The sequence below is a fragment of the Macrotis lagotis genome, chromosome 1 (genome assembly GCF_037893015.1).
Source record: "Macrotis lagotis isolate mMagLag1 chromosome 1, bilby.v1.9.chrom.fasta, whole genome shotgun sequence".
NCBI classification, from domain to species: domain Eukaryota; kingdom Metazoa; phylum Chordata; class Mammalia; order Peramelemorphia; family Peramelidae; genus Macrotis; species Macrotis lagotis.
Genome location: NC_133658.1, coordinates 177,383,681 through 177,408,847, shown reverse-complemented (window position 1 = coordinate 177,408,847; position 25,167 = coordinate 177,383,681). Strand labels below are relative to the sequence as shown.

The 25,167-nt window shown below is 35.8% G+C and overlaps 1 protein-coding gene across 1 annotated transcript in view; it reads left to right on the top strand.

Annotated features, from left to right (window-relative positions):
- The window catches only part of ISM1 (isthmin 1), a 111,447-nt gene that overhangs the window by 57,263 nt on the left and 29,017 nt on the right, over positions 1-25,167 (top strand). The window contains exon 2 of the mRNA XM_074209434.1: positions 1,675-1,914. Coding sequence (XP_074065535.1) covers positions 1,675-1,914 — 240 coding nt within the window. The remainder of the gene's footprint in view (positions 1-1,674; positions 1,915-25,167) is intronic.

The window sequence follows — 25,167 nt, the reverse complement described above, 5'->3', positions numbered from 1 at the left end:
CTTTTTATTTCTTTTTGTCCCTATTGGGCTTTTAGTAGATACTTGCCATTTGATTCTCTAATTAACCATCTCAACTATTTCTCACCAGGGGAGAAATGCTCCTATCTCTTCTGGTTTTGGTTTCTTGAGATTATATAGTAACTACTGGCAGTGGTCATTCAACAAATATTTCCTGAGTATGTTTCAAGTATCAACCACTAGGCTAAATGCTGACTGAGAAAACAAAGAAAGATAAAAACAGTTCATGCCTCCAAGCAGTTAACATTCTAATGGGGTAGGCAACATGAAAATAACCATGTGTGTGTGTGTGTGTGTGTGTATAACTACATATATATGAAGGCTTTAGCAGAGAGGGATGAGGAAAGCCCAGGTAGAATTTGAGCTAAATTTTGAAGGAAATAGGAAAAACTAAGAGATAGAGATGAGAGGGCAGAGCATTCCAGAGATGGGAGGACAGTCAATGTATGCAAAGACACCAAGATAGGAAATGGAATGTTGTGATCAAGAGACTATAAATAAAGCAGTATAGTATAGCTGGTTCATAAACTATATGAGGAGGTGCAGAATATAAAAAGACTAGAAAGATAGGAAGAGATCAGATTATGATCTTTAAATGTCAAAGAGTTTACTTTTGAAATTGAAAGCAGTAGGAAACATCAGAGTTCATTGAGAAGTGAGGTGATGTGGTTAGACTTTTTAAAATATCACTTTGTCAGTTGAATGTATGATAGATTGGATCAAACCAGGGAGACTATTTACTAGGCTATTATAATTAATAGTCCAGGCAAGAGGAGGTATAAGCCTGAATAAGTATAATGAAGATGTGAATAAAGATATGGGCTGTATCTATGACATCCAGTAAAAGTAGAAATAATAAAGTTTAGCAATGGATTGGATATATGGGATGAGTAAGAACAAGAAACTTGAGGAGGACTCTGAGACTTCAAACTTGGATGATTGGTAAGATGATGGTACTCTTGAATGTCGTCAAATAATTTCATGTAAAAAAAACATTATGTAATTTGCTTGTCCCTTTCCTATTGTTACAAGGCTCATTTTTTATTTCAGTGGGGGGGGGAGAAAAAAATGCTTGAAAATTGAAAAAAAAGATTGAAAAACGATACTCCAGGTACAAGAAAAATGCCAAATGAAGAGGGAGAGAAGCAGATAGAAATGAGAACCTGGTTGAGAATATGAATTTTTAAAAACTTGGCTAAAAGGATAAAAATGCACAAATATTTTGATAGACATACAAGTCCATTGTTGGTACCAGAGTTAGAGGGAAAAGAAGGGGGAAATTTTGCCTAATTTACTTCTGGAAGACTATCCATCTTTGTTTAAGATGATGTTTTTTGTTTTATGGTCTTTCCCCTTTACATTCAAATCAAGTACTAATTCAATAATCATTATTTCATTAATACAAAATTCTCAAGTAAACTGGAAGAATCAGTAATCATACAATATTTGAAGATAAGGAAATAATTGTTGCATGGAGAGACAACATTTCTTGATGAATGAATGAAAATGAGTCAATTACAATGTTATAAATAACGTGCCAACTTATTGATTCTATCTAATGGCTTATGTGAGCTAAGAACACTAATTGATTTTGGTAACCTATTTCGTTTGTTATTTTTCTAATTCTTTCTTAATACATTTCTTTCCCTCCCCCAGAACAACCTCAATGTGGACAGCCACTCTTTAACAGAGCCCAGCTTCTCACTCACCAGGGAAGAGCAGAGGGAGTATCCTGATCACCAAGCTGCACACAGACCATTCCCCAAGCAACGATTCAGGCAGGAGCATAGCCATACATCTTTACAGAGAGATGGCCCCAGATCCTTCCTCTTAGATCTACCAAACTTTCCAGATCTCTCAAAAGCAGATATCAATGGACAAAATCCAAACATTCAGGTAAAGTGTTATGATCAGAAGGAGGAACTGTTGGGGGGTTAAATGGATGTGTGGCTTAGTTGTTTCCCTAAGTTGCTTTTAAATCATTTCCCTGCTAACTATGCCTTTATGCATATTCAAGGACAATTTCAATTAGAAAGTGTTGAAAAATAGGAGAAGAAATAGAAGTTAGTATAGACAGCTCTTTTGAGGAGTTTGGTAGAGGAAGGGAGAAGTGATATATGATGACAGCTTGAGGGGATGGCAAAAACCAATTAAAGGTTTTTTTCCCCCCAAGAAGGACATATTCAAAGATTGTATAGAAGAAAAACCAGCTATGGAGAGGGGATCATATGGTCAAAATCCAGTAGAAGGGATTTTAGAGATCACTGTGCCCATTTCCATCATTTTACAGATAAGGAAAATGTAAAAGAGAGAGAGATACAGAGAGAAAGAAATAGAGAGACAGAGACAGGGAGAAAAAAGGTTAAATGACTTGTCCACATCACACAACAAGCAAGTAGCAATGTTTGAACTCAGATCTTCCTGACTCCAAGCCTAGTACACTTATCTGCCTAAACCTGTTTATCTACCTACAGCAACCAGTGACTAATGGCTCTCTCCTATCCAAATGGGATGTCCATAGATAATGATTGAGGGGGCAAACTTCTAGAGAAGATGGAAGGGTCTAGGATCAAGAGCACATGTAGAGGAACTGACTTTGGTAAAAAGTAGGACTACCCTATTGTCATAGACTGGAGGAAAGGAAGAAAGAACAGGGGTTCTGAGATGAAGTAAAGGGGAAAAGGGAGTTCATTGTTGAACAACCTGAGCTTATGTGAGGACCAGTTGATGTAGATAACATGAATTTATAATGTTGTCAGGCAGCCTGATTATGTAATTTTCTTTAGCCCTGTTTAGCAGTAGGTGATATAGGTATATCTGAAGGAATCAAATCTTAATGAGGATTAGTAGATTAGAGGAATCTGAGAGAAAAAGATCCAGAATGAAGGAAAGATGGAATATGAATCCTATTGGAAAATGTTGAGGACCAGAATAAGAGAATGGGAGAGAGAGTTATGTTGCTCCTCTGTGGCTGATTTAGTAATACAAGTAGAGATGGGATATTGTTAATTATAGGGTAGTAGTGGGTAGCATATTAAAGTAAAATTACCCCCCCCAAATAACACATTGACTTAAATTCTTTCATTCTCAGGTATTAATGACTGAAAAATTTCCAGATAGCAGTATTAAAAGAAGGGTAAGGAAAAAAAGTGGATGAAACTTGGGATCTAGAAGTCACAAAGTAAATAGTCAAATAAGGGAATGAGTAGACAAAAATACTGATTTCACTAGCTTCACAATTTTACTTCAGCCAAGTCCTGCTTTAGGCCTTAGTTCCCCAACTGTGATCTTCTATCATCAGTTTGTGTAATTGAACAGAACAGGGCTTTGGCTTAGTGGCTAATAATATTTCCTGACCCCCAACAGATGTTTCCACCTTAATGCTTTTTAGTTTTCAAAATAATTTTCAGTTCCTTTCAGTGAACTAAGGGAAATTTTTGTCCACCCTTTCCCTATTTTTTTCCCTCTCATCAACAAATGTCAGAAATAAGTCAAGGCTCATTGAAATGAAAATTGGAATGATTGATCACTATCAAGTTAGTGGCAATGTTCTCATGCTCCAAGACCTTCTTCTAAAAAAAAAATTCTGCCAGGTATAGTAGGAGTTCAGGTATTCTTTCCTAGATCAATTTTGTTTAAGATGAGAGTTTTAAAAAAGATCAATAAAAATTTATTAATACCTACTATGGGCCATCTTCTTCTCCAGCTCATTTTACAGATAAGGAAACTGAGACAAACAAGGTTAAGTGACTTGACCTGGGTCATACAGTTAGTAACTGAGGACACATTTGAACTCAAGAAAATGTCTTCCAGATTTCAGGCCCAGCACAGTGCATTGTGACATCACCTGGCAGCTGCTCCTCAAGGAGATTAGGTTCTAGAAAATATACAGAGGTAGATAGGTAGGTAGGTAGGTAGGTAGATGGATAGAAAGATGGATGATAGATAAGAAAATACAAAGTAATTTAGTTAGATACACTAACAACTGAGGGTAGAGGGTCAGGAAAAGTATAATATAGGAGGTAGCACATGTATTAAGCCTTAAAAATGGCTAAGTAATGGTAGGTATAAGATAACATGGGGAATCAGATAGGGCCATTTATCTGAAAGGGCATAAGGAAGAATAATGTATAATCAGTCTAGAAACCAGATTGGAGCTAGAGTTACTGAATCATCTTAAAGGGGGAATGAAGCAAAGAAAAACTGAGACACCAATTAGGAGTCTGATGCAGTAGTCTAGGCTAGAGGTGAGAAGTACCTTGAGAAGAGTGATATCTGATTTGAGGGGAATGTACAGTTGGATGAGATGTGGTAGGGAAACTGGAAAAATAATGGAGTCTCCAACAGAGTTAAAGCAATTTGGAAGATGGGTGGGTTTGGGGATAAAGAGAATTATTTTGGGACTTGTTGAGATTGAGATGCCCATAGGACATTGATTTGTGTATGTATGGCAGACAATATAAGCTGGGTGGCACATTGGAGAGAGCACTGGACCTGAGTTCAAAGTAGCTTCAGCCATCAACTATGTGATTCTGGGCAAGTCATTTTAATCGCTTACTGCCTTGGTTTCTTCATATGTAAAATGGCATAATAATAAATCTACCTCCCAGGGTTGTTATGAGAAACAAATGAGTTATTTTTAAAGATATTTGTACATCTAGTACAAAAATGTTGCACAATTAGTCTTTATAATGGTAAATATATATATATATATATATATATATGTATGTATACATATATATATATATATATATATATATATATATATATATAATAGCTAGTACATAAATAGTAGCCATTGTTATAACTTGAACTTAAGAGAAATGAAAGTTATATCTATATGGGGATAATTGAACCAATGAGAGAGAGCTGGTTATATTAATGAACAATGAGATACAGTATAGAGAAAGAAAGGGAAAGGGCCTAGGACAGAACCTTCTGGCACACATCGACCTAGGGAGCAAGATATGGATGATAATTCAGCAAAATTTGAATGGTTAAAAACAACGATATTGGTGATTATGTAGGTTGATTGTAGAAGACCTCATGGAGGAATTTTCTATTGAGCTGAACCTTGAAGAATTGGTAAATAATAATATATCAACAGATAGAAAGGAAAGGAATAAAAGAAATAGTCATGAAAAAAGCAGAGACACAGTTCAGGAGACTAAGCAGATTGGTTTAGGGCACTCTTAAAAAATAAAGTGAAGGGGCAGCTAGGTGGCACAGTGGATAGAGCACCAGCCCTGGAGTCAGGAATACCTGAGTTCAAATCCGGCCTCAGACACTTAATAATTACCTAGCTGTGTGACCTTGGGCAAGTCACTAAACCCCATTGCCTTAAAATAAAGGAAAAAATGAAGTGAAATAAGCATCTATACTAAATATATTTTCTAAGCAATACTAACTTATTGTAATTAATTGCATTATTCAAAGTATAGACAATATTGTCTCTCTAGTATCTCCTCTTCATGTTGGATTATCTCTGAACAGAAAAACCTTTAGCAAAATAAGATTTCTTTATGTGAGGTGAAATCAACATGGCCAAAAGAGAAGTTATGATCTTTTACCCAAAATATTTCCCTCTTCCCAATTTTTCTATCATTATTGAGGACATCACTATAGTATCATCCTTTACTTCTCACGTCCATTCACCCAACACATCCAACCCTTTGCTAACTCTTGTTTTTTTTTAACATTTCTCTGATATGTCCCCTTTTCCTCCCTTTAGCTGCCACCCTCATGTATTCCATTATCATCTTACTCCTGTACTATCTCAAGAGCATCCTGGTGGGTTTCCTTTCTTCAAGTCTCTCCCCACTCTAGTCTATCCTACATTCAGCTGCCAAAGTGATCTTCCTAAAGCACAGGTTTGACTATGTTACCCCTCCCATGCAATTCAATAAAGTCCAGTTTATTACTGGACTATATTACATCTATGATGAAATATAAAATCCTATTTGGTATTTATAGCTCTTTACCACCTAACTCTTTTAATCTTTTCAGTTTGCTTATACTTCACCCCTTTCTGTATATTTTATGACCCAGTGAAATTAGACACCTTGTTTTCCCTCAAACATGAAGTTCCATTTCCTAAATCCATGCTTTTTGTTATTGTCTCTCCTCCATACCAACATTCTCCCTTCTCACCTTCTGACATGCCTCAACTCTCAGCTCAAATCCTACTCCCTGCAAGACAATCCTATCCTGTCTCCTCCAGTTTGCACTGTATATATCTTATAGGCATATTGCAGTTTTGCATAAGGTGTCTTCTATTAGAACATATATCTCTTGACATCAAGGACATGATTTGCTTTTCTTGTATTCCCAGCACTTAGCTTAGATAATCCCTACCCTCAATAAATTCATAGTTGAATGAGGGAGAAAACATACAAACCAACTATATACAAACAAGATATATACAGGAGACATTGCAGATAATTTACACAAAGTAGACACACAGTCAAATTCAAGATGGCAGAGTAGCAAAAAGAAATACAGTGAATTGTCCTCCAAAGAGATCATCAAAAATGTGACATTGATTGGGAATTTCTGGGGGAAAAAGCATAGTGAGCATTTCCCCTTCCTAGGTTGTCAAAGGGAGATAGAGTGCTCTATGGAAGCAAGGAATAGGGTATGGCCATTCTGAACCAAGGAAAGACTGTACATCAAAGCAAAAATAGGTCCAGATTCCAGGTTATAGAGTCCTAAACTTGCATTGGGTACAGAAACAAGTGTCTAATAGCAGCTCTGTTGCTTACTATGCACTTCCAAGTAATAGATCCAGGATTGAAGGAAGAGGGGACTTCCACCTGGAGTGGCAGTTTAGGGGTGAGAAGTAGTTATTTTCTCTCCCTAGGCTGTTTTCTGAGCAAGGAACAAATTCAAAAGGAAGCAGCAGTTGTGTGACTGATCCCTGGAGCAGAGCAGTCAGCTATAGCCTACAGTCCAATATGAATCTTGCAGAGGAATAAGCAGAATAGGAATCCCAGATCAAAAGGAAGACTACAGTCCTGTGGCTCTAAACACCAGTGAAGCTTTCCAGCTAGCTGATAATGGCTGAATAAATCATTAGTCTCTTGGTTTACATACCTAAACCCAGGTCTGAAACCTCAGAAAGCTCACATCAGGAGGTCAACAATTATATTTTGCCCTGGATCAAACCACAAATTGTCCTTGAGATATTGGAATAATGCAATATACTCCCAATATCCCAGAACCAGCCCAGATATTTCCTTCACAAGTGCACAGAGTCTGACCCTAATATGAAATCCAAAGCCAGAAAGTAGGCTGGAAAAATAAGGAAACAAAAACAAATCCTATAAAAAACCATTATAATAGGACCCATGAGATAAGAATGATTCTGAAACATCTATATGCAAAACTTCAAAGAAAAGCATAATTTAGGCACAAATCAAATTCCTAAAAGAGATGAAACAAGAGTATTTTTAAAAGATAAAGAATGATACATCAGTGGAATGAGAGTAAAAGAAGAAAAATTGAAAAAGAAATGAGAATTATGGAAGCAAGAATTGAAAAAATAATGAAATACTTAGCACCAGTGGCATTTTCCCTAAATAACAAAATTCCTAAAAATTAGAATGGTCCAAATTGAAGAAATCCATTTTAAAAAATCAAGAAATATTAAAATTTGAAAAACAATAGAAGAAAATGTTAGGTTAGATTTAGGAGAGCAAGTTTAAGAATCATTGGATTAATTGAAAGTCATGACTCACCCCCCAAAAAAGAGTCTATATATTATATTTCAAGAAATCATAAAAGAAAACTATACAGATCTTTTAGAACCAGTGGAAAACATTACTTCTTGAAAGAAATCCCTCCTCCAAAAAAAAAAAAAATCACAGGAACACCCCAGCCAAAATCCAGAGTTTCCAAGTCAAAGGAAAAAAAATACTGTACACAACCAGAAAGAAAGAATTCATATAATGAGGAACCCATCGGAAACAACAATGATTGACTTATGACCAAGATGGAGGAGAGAAGGTGCCAAGGTCTTCTGATCTTCCCTCATATATAATATGAAACAAACCTCTTAATGGAAATCTGATCAACAAAACCCAGAAAAAGAAGCTAGACGAACACTTACCTCAAGGTCTGTCTTCAGGGATCTTGGTTGTGCCCAGTGCAGAGCACAGACAGTCAGTGGGGGTTCAGGGTGAGAGCCAAACTAGCCTAAAATGAGCCCTGGAGGCCTTAGCTCTGAGAAGCAATCAGAGGGTGGTGGTGTGGCCTTGGGACTGACTGTCTGGGATTTACCAGGAAGGGCTGATGGGTAAGTTCCAGCCTCTAGCACCCCCTACTGGCCGGGAGGAGATATTATATTTAGTAAGCAAAGCCTCTAGCCCTCCTACTGTCCAGCCCACGTAGAGTTACTAAACCCAGTGAGTAAAGCCTCTAGGGATCCCAACACCAAACCTCTGTGAACAAGCCCCTCCCCCAACACAAGATCTTAGGAAAATGAAGAAAGGCCATTGTAGGGGGGGGTCCATAGGAAAATCCCTAGAATTAAAAGATCCTAACTCAAGAGAGACATAGAATCTCTGATGAGAATATTTGATCTCCAGCACAGAAAGACTTCCTTGAAGAAATCAGGAAGAAGTTTAAAAATCAATTGGAAAATCTGGGGGAAAAAAACCAAGAGAAGGTTAACACTTTACAACAAGAAAACAAATCTTTGGAAAACACAATTAGAAAAATGCAAAAGGAAAATAATTATCTCAAAATCTCAATTGGTCAAATGGAAAACTTTTATAAAAGTAGAATTGACCAATTGGAAAAGGAGTTGCAAAAAGTAAATAAAGAAAATTCTTCCCTAAAAAAAAGAATGGAGGGTGTGGAAATCAATGACTTCATGAGACAACAGCAATCTGTTAAACAAAACAAAAAAATAAAAAAATAGAAGAAAATGTAAAATATCTACTCAGCAAAACCACTGCCCTCAAGAACAGATCAAGGAGAGATTACCTAAGAATTATTGGTCTTCTTGAAAACATTAAAGAGGGAAAGAAAGCCTGGACTCTGTATTTAGTGATGGAAAACTATCCTGATATCATGGAAACAGAGGGCAAAATACTTATTGAAAAAATACAACAATCCCCTCTGACAAGGGATCCCAAAATGAAAACACCAAGGAATATGGCAGCCAAATTCTAAAATTACCAGATAAAAGAGAAAACCTTGCAAGTAGCCAGAAAGAAACAATTTACATCCCAAGGAGCCATAATCAGGATTACACAGAACCTGGTTGCATCAACATTAAGGGATCAAAGGGCCTGGAATGTGATATTCTGAAAAGCAAGGGAGCTTAGAATGTAGCCAAGAATCCATCATCTGGCAAAACTGAGCTTTCTCTTCCAGGGGAAAAGATAGACATTTAATGAAATAGGAATCTTCCATCTCTTCCTGATGAAAAGACCAGAGCTAAATAGAAAATTTGGACTTCAAACAGAAGACTCAAGAGACACATTAGAAAGGTTAAAAAATAAAGAGTAAAGAAAAAAACTGGCTATATCTCCACCTGGGAGAAATACTTTAATAACTCTAGAGAATTGTAACTCTATTAGAGAGAATTTAATTAGCCAGAAGAGATGGACACTCATGACTAATTTGAGAAATAATATAAATAATAATAAGATGAAACTGGCTATATCCTTACCTGGGAGAAAGAATCTAATTTAAACTAAATAATTGTAATTATAGTAGAGAAAATATACTTAGCTAGAAGTGATGGACACTCATGACCCTTCTGTGCCTCAGATAGAATGATACTTACTTAAACAATACTTACTTTAAAAAGGGGCATAGTCAAGAGATGGGAGAATGGAGGACACTGAATAGGGTAAATCTCATTACATTAAGAGGTACAATGGACCTATTACAATAGAGGAGAAGAAGGGAGGAGGTGAGAATCACCTGAATCTTACTTTCGTAAGATTGACTTAAAATTAACATACATACAGTCTTAAATTAAGAAACTTATTTTGGGGGCGGCGAGGTGGCATAGTGGATAAAGCACCAGCCCTGGAGTCAGGAGTACCTGGGTTCAAATCCAGTCTCATACACTTAATAATTACCTAGCCAAGTGGCCTTGGGCAAGCCACTTAACCCGGTTTGCCTTGCAAAAAGCTAAGGGAAAAGAAACTTATCTCACCTTTAAAGTGTTAAAAGGGGAAAGGGGGAGGGGGAGGAAAGGGGGAACCAACAGAAGGAAGGGAAGGAAGAAGGGACAGAGGGAAAAGGCGAAAAAGTGGAGGGGGGTTGATAGAGGAGGGCAGACACACTGAAAGTTGTTGTATTCAGAAACAAAATACCGGGGAATATGGTTAAAGGGGAAAAAGGGGGGAAATGCAAACAGAGGGAAGAAAACATAGAGGGCAATAAAAAATATTTATAACTTTGAATTTGAATGGGATGAACTCTCCCTTAAAACATAAGTAAATAGCAGAGTGAATTAAAAACCAGAAACCTACAAAATGCTGCTTACAAGAAACTCATTTGAAGCAGAGAGATACATATAGAATAAATGCAAAAGGTTGAAGCAAAATATATTTTGCTTCAGCTGAAATGAAAAAAAGCAGGGTTAGCAATCCTTATCTCAGACAAAGCAACTGGAAAAATGGATCTCCTTAAGAGAGATAAGGAAGGAAACTATGTCCTCCTGAAAGGTATCAGAGACAATAGAGTAATTTCAATACTAAATATGAATGCACCCAGTGATATAGTATCCAATTTCTTAGAGGAGAATTTGAAGGAGTTAGAGGAAGACATAGACAGCAAAACTCTACTAGTGGGAGACCTCAACCTCCTGCTCTCAAATTTAGATAACTCTAACCATAAAATAAACAAGAAGGAAGTTAGGAGGTAAATAGATTGTTAGAAAACCTAGACATGATAGACTTATGGAGGAAATTGAATGGGGATAGAAAGTAATATACTTTCTTTTCTGCAGTACATGGCACTTACACAAAAATTCACTGTGTACTAGGGCATAAAACTAATAGTAAATTGCAGAAAGGCAGAAACAGTGAATACATCTTTCTCAAATCATAATGAAATAAAAATCACATGCAATATTGGGACGGGGAGATATAGACCCAAAACTAATTGGAAACTAAATAACGTCATTTTAAAAAATGAGTGGATCAAACAACAAATTATGGAAAGAATTGATTATTTCATCCTAGATAATGACAATAATGAAACAACATACCAAAACTTATGGGATAGAGCCAAGGTAGCTGTCAGGGGATATATTATATCTTTAAATGCTTACATAAATAAATTAGAGAAAGAAGAAATCAATGAACTAAATATGCAACTGAAAAAATAAAGAACAAATTAAAAACCCCCAGTTAAATAAATTAGAAATTCTAAAAATTAAAGGAGAAATTAACAAAATCAAAAGCAAGAAAACTATTGAACTAATAAATAAAACCAAGAGAATGGGTTTTATGAAAGAAATTAATAAAATTGATAAACTTCTGATCAATTTGATTAAAAAAAGGAGAAAACCAAATTGCTAGTATTATAAATGAAAAAGGTGAGCTCACCACCAATGAGGAGGTAATTAAGTTAATAATTCATAATTATTTTGCCCAACTCTATACCAATAAAATTGATAATCTAAGGGAAATGGATGAGTATTTACAAAAATATGTTCCTCTTGTTAAATGAAGGGAAAATTAAATACCTAAACAACCTTATCTCAGAAAAATAAATTTAACAAGCCATTAGTGAACTCCCTAAGAAAAAATCTCCAGGGCCAGATGGATTCACAAGTGAATTCTATCAACCATTTAAGGAACAATTGGTTCCAATTTTATATAAACTCTCTGAAAAAATAGGTGAAGACAGAACTCTGCCTATCTCTTTCTATTCACCAATATGCAGAGAAAGAAAACTATAGACCTATCTCCCTGATGAATATAGATGCAAAAATCTTAAATAAAATCTTATCAAAATGACTACAACAAGTTATCACTAAGACAATGCATTATGACCAAGTAGGATTTATCCCAGGAATGCAGGCTTGGTTCAATATTAGGAAAAATGTTAGCATAATTAATTATATCAATAACAAACCTATCAGAAATCATATGATCATATCAACAGATGCTGGAAAAGCTTTTGAAAAAATACAGCACTCATCCCTACTAAAAACATTAGAGAGGATTGGAATAAATGGATTGTTCTTTAGAATAATAAGCAGTATTTATCTGAAACCATCAACAAGCATTATATGCAATGGGGATAGGTTAGAGGCATTTCCAATAAGATCAGAGGTGAAACAAGGGTGCCCACTATCATCACTACTATCTAATATCATATTAAAAATGTTAGCTTCAGCAATAAGAGAAGAAAAAGAAATCAAAGGAATTAGAATATGGAAGGAGACAAAACTCTCACTCTTTGCAGATAACATGATGGTATACCTAGAGAATCTCAAAAAATCATCTAAAAAACTACTAGAAATAATTAGCCACTTTAGCAAGGTCACAGGATATTAAAAAACTCTCATAAATCCTCAACATTTCTAGATATGACTAGCAAGATATGGCAGAAAGAGATAGAAAGAGAAATATCTTCAAAGTAACTTCAGACAATGTAAAATACCTGAGTCTACCTGTCAAGGTGAACTCAGAAACTTTTTGAAAACAATTACAAAACACTTCTCACACAAATAAAATCAGATTTAAATAACTCAGCAAATATCAACTACTCATGGATAGGCCATGCAAATACAATAAAAATGACAATTCTACTAAAATTAAATTACTTGTTTAGTGCCCTACCAATCAAAATTCCAAAAAAATTAATTTAATGAATTAGAAAAAATTGTAAGTAAATTAATATGGAGAAATAAAAAGTCAAAAATCTCCAGGGATTCAATGAAAAGAGTATCAAAAAAAGGTGCTTAGCCCTACCAGATCTAAAATTATATAATAAAGCATCAGTTATCAAAACTGTCTGGTATTGGCTAAAAATTAGAGTGGTGAATCAGTGGAATAGACTAGGTGTAATAGCAGGAATTGTTTATAGTAATCTGCTGTTTGATAAACCCTAACAATCCAGCTATTGGGATAAAAACCTCTCTTTGACCAAAACTGGGAAAATTGGAAGTTAGTGTGGTAGAAACTTGGATTAGACTAACACATCACATCCTATACCAAGATGAGATCAAAAAGGATACAGTACCTAAAAATAAAAAACAATGTTATAAGTAAGCTAGAAGATCAATGAATAGTTTACCTGTAAGATCTATGGAAAGAGAAGCAGTTTATGACCAAGGAAGAGATGGAGAACACCATTAAAAATAAACTAGACAAGTTTGATTACATTAAATTAAAAAAGTTTTTGCACAGACAAAACCACTGCAACCAAGATGAAAAGAAATGTAGTAAATTGGGAAACAATTTTTATGACTAGTATTTCTGACAATGGGCTCATTTCTAAAATAAACAGAGAACTGAGTCAAATTTAAAAAAAAAAGACAAGCCATTCCCCAATTGACAAATGGTCAAAGGATACACAAAGGTAATTTACAGATGAGGAAATCAAAGTGATCCATAGTCATATGAAAAAATTCTCTAAATCACCAATTATTAGAGAAATGCAAATTAAAACCTCTGAGTTATCACCTCACCCTCTCAGACTGGTCAATATGACAAGAAAGGACAATGATCAGTGTTGGAAGGGATGTGGGAAATCTGGGATAGTAACTCATTGTTGGTGGAGCTGTGAACTCATCCAACCTTTCTGGAGAGCAATTTGGAATTATGGCCAAAAGACAACAAATATGTGCATACCCTTTGATCTAGCAATACCACTACTGGGTCTATACCCTGAAGAGATTATGAAAAAGGGTAAAATCATCACCTGTACAAAAATATTCACAGCAGCTCTGTTTGTGGTGGCAAAGAATTAGAAATTGAGTGAATGTCCATCAATTGGGGAATAGCTTAATTGTGGTATATGTATGTGATGGAACACTATTGCTCAATTAGAAACCAAGGAGGGATGGGAATTCAGGGAAGCCTGGAAGTATTTGCATGAACTGATGCTGAGCGAGATGAGCAGAACCAGAAATACATTGTACACCCTAACAGCAACACGGGAATGATGATCAACCTTAATGGACTTGCTCATACCAATAAGATAACAATCAGGCACAATTTTGGGATATCTGCGACAAGGAATGCCATCTGTATCCTGAGAAAGAATGTGAACAAAATTTGAACAAGGACCAAAAACTATCATCTTTAATTTTTAAAATGTTATCTTATTATGTAATTCTGCTGTATTTCATATTTTATGCTTCGTCCTCAAGGATGTGATTTCTCTCTCATCACATTCAACTTAGATCAATGCATACCATGGAAACAATGTAGAAACTAACAGACTTCCTTCTGTGGGGGGTGGGGGAGGGAAGCAAGATCAGGGGGAAAATTGTAAAATTCAAAATAAATTAAATCTTTCAAAAAAAAGAAACATCAATGATTGAGCAGTCATGACTATAAAGGTTAGTCAGTTTATTAACTGTTTATTTACATTTACATTTTATTTAGTGTTTGTTTACTGTTTATTTACAGCTTGTTTACATTTATTAAGTTCCTATTATGAACCAGGCAAAGTTCTAAGCACTGAGTGGATAAGAAGAGGCAAAAGACAACTCCTAACCTTAAGGAGTTCACAGTCTAATGGAGGAGACAGTAAGCAAACAAATATGAACAAAAGCTATAATCAGCAAAAATAGAAAACAATTAAAATAGGGAAGGCAGTAGAAGGAGTGGAGAGCTTAGATTATGATATTCCAGAAGGTAAAGGATATATAGACTTACAACAAAAGTAATTTACCCAGCAAAACAGATAATCCTAGAAAAGGAAAAAAATAAATCTTTAATGAATTAAGAGTACTTCCAAAAATTCCTATTGAAAAGATCAGAGCCATATAGAAACTCTGAAGTATAAACACATGAAGTTGAGTAACAGAAATGTAACACGAAGCTATAATCATTCATAAGGGGTTGAACAATGTGCCCCTTCTGAACCCTATCCTTATCAGGGCTCATCTAAGAAGTCTAATTAGACTGAATGTCTTAGAGGGATTCTTTATATCTCAGTGATGTTAAGGGAAGGGGAAAGAATTATATGAGATAAGGATCAAATAGGAAAATTTGGGGGAAGGATGTCATAATCTGGGTATGGAGATGGAAATTCATACAAACAAGGAGAAAGAGGTTGGGCATGCATGGGTGGGGAGGGGAAACAATCTGATACTTGAATCACACTTTCATCTGAACTAGACAAAGGAAGAAAGAATACATCTATACATATATAACACACAGGGCCGAAGATAAAAATATATTTCACTCAACAGAGAAATAGGAGGAAATGAGGAGAAATGAGAAGGTAAATTAAGTGACAGCTTAATTTTAAACAAAACAAACTAAGAACAAAAATATTTATAATTCTTTTTGAAGTGGGGCAAGGAGGTGAAATCTAAGTCACTGCCCTTCAACTGGGAAATGACACTCTTTTTAAAAAATTTTATTTATTTATTTTGAATTTTACAATTTTTCCCCAATCTCATTTCCCTCCCCCTACCTCCCAACAGAAGGCAATCTTGTTAGTCTTTACATTGTTTCCATGGTGTACATTGATCTAAGTTGAATGTGATGAGAGAGAAATCATATCCTTATGGAAAAAAAAGTATAAGACAACAAAATTACATATTAAGATTACAGGTTTTTTTTTAATTAAAAGTAATAGTCTTCAGTCTTTGTTCAAACTCTACAATTCTTTCTCTGGATACAGATGGTATTCTACATCACAGATATCCCAAAATTATGCCTGATTATTGCCCTGTTGGCATGAGCAAGTCCTTTAAGGTTGATCATCACTCCCATGTTGCTGTTAGGGTGTACAATGTTCTTCTGGTGCTGCTCATCTCACTCAGCATCAGTTCATGCAAATACTTCCAGGCTTCCCTGAATTCCCATGGGAAATGACTCTTGATCATCTTATGGTTATATAAATATGATGAAATACTACATAAAGACGATGTTTTGGGGAAAACCCAGGAAGATTTGTATCAACTTATTCAGTGAACTAAATAGGAACAATATCACAATTTATACAGTGATAACAATTGCAAAGGCAATGCTAAAAGATGTGGGGATTCTTACCACCAGCAATTTCAGAGCACTAATTATGAAACATGCTACCCATCTCCTGAGAAGTAAAATACTCAGAGTACAAAATGAGGATATATGTATATTTAATACACATACATTTATATACTATTTTCATGCAAATATATATATACATATATACATATGGTATATATCTGTGAACATGCATGTGTATCAACACATGTGTTTAATACATGTAATTTATTATATATCCCTTATACCTCATATATATATTCTTTATATCTTAGTGATTAAACACATGTACATACACAGACATGTATATATTTATCTATATAATGTAGAAATTTATGCTTGACAAGGTGTTTGAAGCAGGGGAAAGAAGGGAATTTTTGATGATTGAATGAATGATGAATAAAAAAATTAAATTTAATTTTTAAAAAAGAGAGGGAAGGCATTAATAAGGGAGATTGAGAAGACTATAAATTATAGACTAATGGACCTGCATCAGGTACAAGAGATTCAGTTCAGTCATTTTTGCAATAATGTCTGACTTTGTAACTGCATTTATGGTTTTCTATGCAAAGATGCTAGAGTGGTTTGCCATTTCCTTCTCCTCCTTTTATAGTTGAGAAAACTGAGGTAAACAAAGTTTGATGACTTGCCCAGGGTCACACAGCTAATAAATGTCTGGAATTCTAATTCAAGAAGTTGAATCTTCCTAACTCCAGACCCAGCATGTACCTACTGCCCAGGATGAGAGTTAAAGAGTAGTATAAAAAAATTACCAAATATTAATACACTGGAAAGTATATTACTGAAAAGTAGGAAGGTGGAAGCAAGAATGGGGGGAGGAAAGGGGAATATTCCTTTTTTGAGAAGTTATTAAATATACAGAATTATAAGCAAGAATCGAGTTTGAAAAAAATGTCTCAGTTTTCCTCCTCTTTCTTCCAGATAAATCAGAAAAACTAGAAGCTGGTACATCCTATCCAGAATTTATTTGGGCATATTTTACATGACATCAAGATTTTTTTGGTACAAAGTAGGTATAGCTTTATTTGCTCAGGGGTTCACAACTGAGAAATTTTCTTTTCCAAAGAAAGCAGCAGCTGACAAACAAGAATGACTCCCAATTTTTGCACACCTAATCTGTCTGTGTGAGGAGTATCTAAAGTGGCCAAGATTGCAAGTCATTTTTCATCATAATAAGCTGTTTTGTTTATCTGAATATGAAGTAAAGAATGCTTTGGAAACATTCCTATTTATGACTGGAGGTGAGGGTACAGAGTAGAATTAGGGAAGAAGAAAGGTTGGAAGTTTTTGGAAGGAGTAATGAGATAATTGGAGAAAAGGAAGAAAGGAGAGAGAGAGAGAGAGAGAGAGAGAGAGAGAGAGAGAGAGAGAGAGAGAGAGAGAGAGGCTAAATCTGAAAAATAGCATAGAGTGTGATAAGGCTTAATTCAGCTGTTCATACTCATTTAGCTATAATTTCTTTCAGAATTCAGTTTCCTTCTGCTTTAAATTATGGAGGTGTGGCTACTGATGTGATACAAATGGAAACATTAGCCTTGATCTCTTTTTGTTTGTTGTTCAGCCTTTTGGGGCTTTTGGATAGTATTTGGTGTTTACTTGGCTAAGATACTTAAGTGGTTTACCATTTCCTTCTGCTCATTTTACAGATGAGGAAACTAAAGCAAACAAAATGACTTGCCCAGGGTCGTACAACTACTAAGTGTCTGAGGCTAGATTTGAACTTGAGTCTTTCTGACTCCAAGTCTCCAGTCTGTACCACTGTGCCACTCTTTAGGCATCTCTAAACAGGCCCATTATGATGACTTTGAATGACTATATTTAGTCTCATTTTTTCATTTCCTGGGATGAATGATTCTCTGATGATTCTACATGTGAAAAGATGTTTGAGGTTGCAACTTTCTGATCCTTTCATGAGCAGTACTTTTCAAGCTAAGAGCAGAGAATGGGATATGCCAATTTTATGAGCCCTGCCACATTTTTTTTTTTTTGGTTTACTATTAGGGACAACTAAGATCCTCAAGCTGCCAAAAGAATATTGGTTGCCCCAAGGCTAGTAGAATAAAGATTACATCATTTCAAAACAAAAAAAAAAACAGTTGGCGGAATGGACTGGAAACACAGATGATTACTGCCCAGATACAATTAAAGTTAAAAATATGGGCATGAGCCAATAGACACCCTCTTTTCCCACCCATACCAGCTGTGCCATCATGAAACAGATTTCATGTCTGTTTATTTGCCTTTTGCAGGCAGTCAGAGGTGAGTATTTTGTTGATCTGATGATCTGACAATCCTTAAAAAATTTTTTGAACCCAGTTTCTGGCCTCATGACTGTGGAAGACCACAAAGGAACAGTCGTTGAGTATTGGTCAATCAAGAAAGAATGGAACAGCTGCTGCTTCACCAGCCTTGGGGCTGCTTATGCAGAGATACATCCAGAGCAGGCTGGGGCAGCTTCGGAGCTGGTCTGACCACTAGGGTGGCGGCTGCAGCCGAATGCACCATTGCACTTGAGTAAACCAATTCCCTGGTGGTCCTTTAAAATATGAGGTGCATTTTAAAAGGGGGTGATATGTTTCCGTGTTGGCAACAGTCTCCCCTTCCTCAAAGCTCCAGTCTTTTGTTGAAATTCACTGGTTTGACACATGGTTGATTCAGCACGGCAGACAGCCCTGCTGGTGACTTCAGGGCCCAGTCAAAGCATTTCCTTCCTATGTGAAGCAGAGTGAAGCCAGGTGAAGGGATTTATCAATGAATCCATTTCCATTACCAATGCCCCTTTTTTGTCCCTCTTTCCTTGGCAACCTACCCCCTCCCTTCTGCCCCCATCTATTCCTCACTTCTGATGGGGAGCCTAAGCTTGGAACTTGATACTCCACTTTCAACTAAACTTGCTCCCCCCTTTACCCCTCTAGTTTCTAGAAAGGTTTCCCACGCTCTGTTCAATAGTGCTCTTGAGGAGGGAGGTAGGAGATGTAATAAGGGGAAGAAACATAGGTCTTGTTTTCCCAAAATTGTCGGTCCTCAGAAACTACCTACACCTTTCCTAGATGATATTGGCAAATAGGGAGGACAAAGGGATACCTCCAATCCAATTGTGCTTCTAGCCTTTAGGGAGAGTGCTACTGAATAGGATACAAACTTAGATCCCTTTAGTTATTTTATTGAAACTATTTTTTTTTTACAAATAAGTTAAGCAGTCTCTTTTTCAAACTAATCAGGCCTTCTCTTTAATGGTCCCAAGCCTAACTTAAAGGCAGTGGAAATTGTCAGTTGGAAACAAAAATCAGTTAAGTGTAAAATAAAAATAAATTGCTTCAAAGTGCTAAATTGGCTCTCAATTTTAAATTTGACATATTAATAGAAGTTAATTTTTTAAGTCTTTAAGAACATAAGTAAATCACAATTTTACTTGAACCATGGTACTGACTTGGCTTTAAGTATTCAAGTGATTGTCAGATGTAAATCTCAACTGAAAAGACAAAAGTCTCTAAAATAAACCTATAATTAGGCTTAGGACATCAATTCATTACTATGGTAGCTTTTAACCACTAAAAATTTCTCTTTTCTGGAATGATCCGAGATTAACCTTTATTTAAGCTAATATATGTATTTTCTTCCATTCTCTCCATTGAAAATGACATAAAAATATACTAGTCATCCAAATGTTTTTTTTTCCCTGCTAAAATGTATTTACATAGCCACAAGGCTCTTAAGCTCCCCACCATACAATCAGATGAGTCAGACTACCACACTCTTAGTACTTTTGCTTCAGATTTCCTCATTCCCTTGGAGGAGAACATCTATTTTGGAGTGTCAACATTTGACAACAGTCTTAAATAGGAGCCTGGAATTTTCCTTGATCAGTTTAAAAAGATATAGATCTGGAACAACAAACTTCAACCTTTATTATCTTTCCCAAATATTGTTATGAAAATTCCATTGTCAGTCAGTCAGTACCTTCTATCTGCAAGACAGTTGGCTAAGCTCTGGACATATAAAGAAAGATAAAAAGTAAACAGTCTCTGCTCTCAAGGAGTTTACAGTCTAATGTGCAAGACAATATGCCTGCAGCTATGTACAAATGAAAATTGGGGATGATTCAATATGTTTAGTAGAGTCACTTCACTTTCTAAAATCTGTTTAGTGATTTTTCTACTAGGATGGTTCAGAAATGGGTCCCAGAGCAGTATATGTGTGACCCTTGGAGACAGAGGCTAGTCCCAATCATATTCTTGATTCTTGTGTGATCTGAAGAATTTCTTTTACCATTCATAAAAATGAGACCTGTCTTCTCACCTCACAGATATATTTAAATGATCAGTCAGGATGATAGAACTCTATCTTCTTTGAAGGGGTGTGAATTCCTTGTGGTGTGAGTAGTAATGATATAAACAGTCCCCAATAAATAGAAGTTACCCCTTTCCTTTAGAAGATGCTTCTAAACACAGGGGAAGCAAAGTGTTTCTAAAGGATTCCATTTTCAGTGGGTGGGAAGAAATCAGAGAAATACCTAGGATTCTCTCAGGCATCTCTTGGCTTTGGAAGACAGAACAAGGATACATAATTGTCCCAACTAACAGAAAAGTGGACAAATTCCTTTAAGGGTTGAAGAGTTCTGCCAAGAATTGTATTGTTTGACAGTATTCTAAGAACTTTGTTTCTGGTGCTTCCTTCTCATGTAGTAATGGAGGAGATGAATACAAGATGTATTTGTAATATAACAAATAATTACATTAAGGGGAAGAAGAATAAGGATTAGGAATACTTGTTGCTACTATCAAATTGGTTATACTTTGACACTAAGCTCCTCACATTTACTGTTTGAGCTGGCAGTCTGCTCTATAACAAAATTCCTTGACACTGAAGAAATAGGTAAATAATGACAATAAGTCACAATAAGTACTGGACTTCAGAATTCAAAATAGACATAGATTCAAATCTAGAGTAAATAGTCGTGACTGGTTGTACGAACTTTCTTGGTCAACTCTAAATTGCTATTTCCTCATCTGTAAATTGGGGTTAAGTATCTTCTGTACAAGGTTTTTGTGAGGAATAAATGAGAAAATGTATGTAAAGCTCTTTGTGATATTTAAAGCACTCTTTGTAAGTACTTTTTGTTGCAGTAAGATATGACTCATTTCTTCTACAGTATATCCTCAAAATCATACTGTACTTTTAATCTATAATAATTTAAGTAATATATTCTGCTCACTTATACAAAAAGCAGCACTGAAAAGACTAAATACTTAAAATTTTAAAATATTGCTATTTTCAAATTAATCTTCAATATAATTACTGAATTGTGTTATGTATTACTTTAGTCATCTTTCAAAATTAGCAAGCACTTTCATCAGTTAAGGTTTAGTGACTGAAACAGGATTGTATTCATAGGCCTAACCTTAAGACCATTGAAAGAATGAAGTTTTATGCATATGTGATAGTTTTGACATGACTATAGAAGAAAGGGTCTAATAGAGGCAGATTAGTGATCAAGGTGGCCAAGCAGGAGAACCTCAGGTATTCATCTGTCTTAGATAGTGTCATCTAGAAACTTGTCATTTATCATATATGTAATACATAACAGAATGGTCCTTCATGCTAAAATTAAAAATTAAAATTTTGTTATTCACAATTCACAGAACTTAAAAGTGTAAGAATAATGTAAATAATTAATCTTTCAAATGATGCTTTTGTAAGTTTGTGTATTTCATGCTTCTGAAAAAGTTAAAGCTTGAAAACTGGATTAAGGTCTTTGGGGCACCCAATATTTTAAAAGACTTAATAAATGAAATTAATAATCTTTCTAATGAAGAACCTCTAGTCATGATCCAGCAGAATTTTAAGTTAAAAAAAATCTCTTTTTAAAAAAAAACTATTCCTGAGAATTTTTTATATTGTTAATTTAATAAAGGGAAAGGAGGATCCTTGTTTTGTTGTTTTTTAATTTTTTAAAATTATTTTGGTTTTGTTATTTAGTTGGGCAGAGAGGGTAAAAATTAAAGGGAAAAGAAAGAAAATTTTAAATTGCTGAGATTCAGTCATTGATATAACAACTGAAGTGAACTCCTATTTTGCTACTCATTGCATGGGCAACCAACAAACCTATTTTGGTTGGATCAGTATCACAATTCTAAACACATGAATTGACAGTAATAGCTTTAAACATGAAATTGTTTTTATTCCCAAATTGGAAAAATTGCAGGGCCTGTTTTGTTGAAGTAATCACTTTGACTCCAGTCTTTATACAAATGTAATACCAAACTTTGGGCACAATCCACCTTATCTCCTACCCAGAGACTTCTTTTATTACCACAATTGCAGGTTTGTGTGGCTCTGGCTGTCTAGGCCTGTGGCAGTCTCTTAATAGCCTCACAGTCACTGCATCTCAATTGTTCCATCTGTAGTCAAAGGGGAACAAGGTTGTAAATGCAAAGTTTTATGTCACCAAAGAGGAAATATGTTCATTGTCCTGTAACTGCCCAACTTGGTTCTGCACTACTGAACTGCGACGATTCTTCAGCTCTATCCTTTTCCACTTCCTGGGTTATGTTCTCTACCCCAGTCCCTCTTCCCTACCCCTGCTACTAATTGCAGATAGAAACAATAGGTTCTGAAATATACTTTTTTTCTTCTCCTTTTTTTCCTTCTCCTAACTCTTTTAGAAAAAGAGTTAAAAGGCCATAAAAGATTCTAGGCATCAAAGCAATGCAACAGAATTCTAACATTACCCTCCTCTTGGATACTAATATAGCACCTGACAAAGACTTTATGTATTAGAGTAAGAAAGATGCATTGTGGTATTTAACAAGATGCCTAATGAATGACACAGATTCATGAATTGATATACTATACTGAATTGTTTTATATTGGTCTTTCAATATATTTATGTGGTTAGTCTTACATTTCTTGGCACAAATACCTTGCTCAAAATTTCTGTCCATGCTAGATCCTAAAAAAGAATTTTATTATTTTGGTACAAATGCTTTCTGCATTTACATAATCATTGAGGAGGGTGTGTGATGAGAATTGGGATACAGAAGACTCCTGCCATTTCTTTACATGAATTTATTGAAAAACGCCTCAGACTATCATAGTCATCACTATCATTACTGTCATCATCATTATTTAGTTTGACCGGTTTACCTGAGTAGGCCACAAACAGTAATTCTCCTAATTGGACAGTCTGACAGGGACCGTGTTTGTTTGTGAGAAGTCTTATAATGTTGACAATACTGCATCTTCCATATTTGTTAACAAGCACTATTAGTTGTATAATGTGTACCAGGTGCTAGAAATAGAAATACAAGCAAAAAGAAAGACAGTACTTGCCCTCAGTAAACTTACATTCTAATGGGGAAAGACTGTATGAAAAGGAAAAGAGAGGGGTGGACAGGTGCACAGTGGATAGAGCACTGGCTCTGGAGTCAGGAGTACCTGAGTTCAAATCCGGCCTCAGACACTTAATAATTACCTAGCTGTGTGGCCTTGGGCAAGCCACTTAACCCCATTGCCTTGCCAAAACCTAAAGAAAAAAAAAGGAAAAGGGAGAAAAGAGAGAAGGCATTTGTGCAGAATCATAGGGGGAAAAATGAAGAGAGTCAAAAGGGAGCTAGAAGGGGAAATGAAAGAGTGATCATGGGGCTAGCCTTGGCAATTCCTAAAAAATGAAGGTTCTGGAAGGGACTTGATAGACAGAAGATGGAACCTCAGTGACAGAAAGATTTTCCAAGGTAAGAAGACTTTTGGAGAATGAAGAACTAAGGAGACATTTTATCTCCCAGGTCCCAGGAAACCCACAGTTTCTCACTTGGTGAAAGGCCTTATGCATTTCTTAGAGGCAAGGAACAAAACTAGCCCATCTGAATAATTTAACTGGGAATTTCAAAGTAAGCAATATAAAGTCTATTCCAGTCAACACATTTCCCTCTTCCTAATAGAAAAGAAAGGGGTTGTTTCTGTCTTAGATGGGCAAATACTAGTTTGATTTGGCAGTACATCTCCAGTCCCTCCTCAAATATCGGGTTAGAGCAAAACCGAAAAGGCATCTGCCTAGCACAGCTTTCCCTTATTATTTTGGAGTGCGTGTTTCTTATTCATTTACACATAACTCATCCAGAGTGATGTTGCAAGAGCTGTGTGATGTCCAAAGAAGCCCGACAAGTCTTTTGAATAAGCCTCACTAAGCTGATTGTCTCTCAGAGCCAAGAAACTCCATTCTGTCAGCCTGTGGCTGTGGCAGAGTGGGCTTAAAAATGCAGAAGCTTTAACTTGTGGGCAGATTCTAACCTTGGCACTTCTTCTACCTGCCCTGCTTCAGGGGCTTTGTTCTGGAATTTGGCATCACTAATCTGTGATGAGCTTTAACTGCAGGGAGAACAAGAGCCATCACCAAGAAGTCCTGAACACCTATGGAATTTCGCCCAGATCTCAAACTCCCTGGGTCTTGTAGTTGTAAATCTTTGTTAGACCAGAGATCAGTAACCCTGTACATTTGTATTCTACCACTGGGGCTAAACAGAGTCTATAGGTGGTATGGGGACCTGAATTGCCTGCTATTCAATATGAATGAATGAAAAAGAAAAGAAAATATTAAGTGCTTGCTGTGTGTCCTTGGGGATAGAAACAGAAAAGTGATACAATCCCTGCTCTCAGGGGGCTCATATTTTATTTGGGGGAGGGGAACAAACAGCATATAAAAGAGTTCGACTGAAATGGGGATAGAAAGGTGTCAGATTCCTTAGAGTAAGGAAGGAGTAGGGATCTTTAGGCAGAGCAGATAGCAATGCCCAGGAATTTTCAGGGTCCCATAGCAAGGGTTCCCAGTATTATAGATTACTTCATTCTGGATTAGCTCCATACTTCAACTTCCATCAAGTTCTGAATTTCATCAATAATGAAACCAAGATCTACCCATCTTTATATGCCTTTGAATCTAATAGCC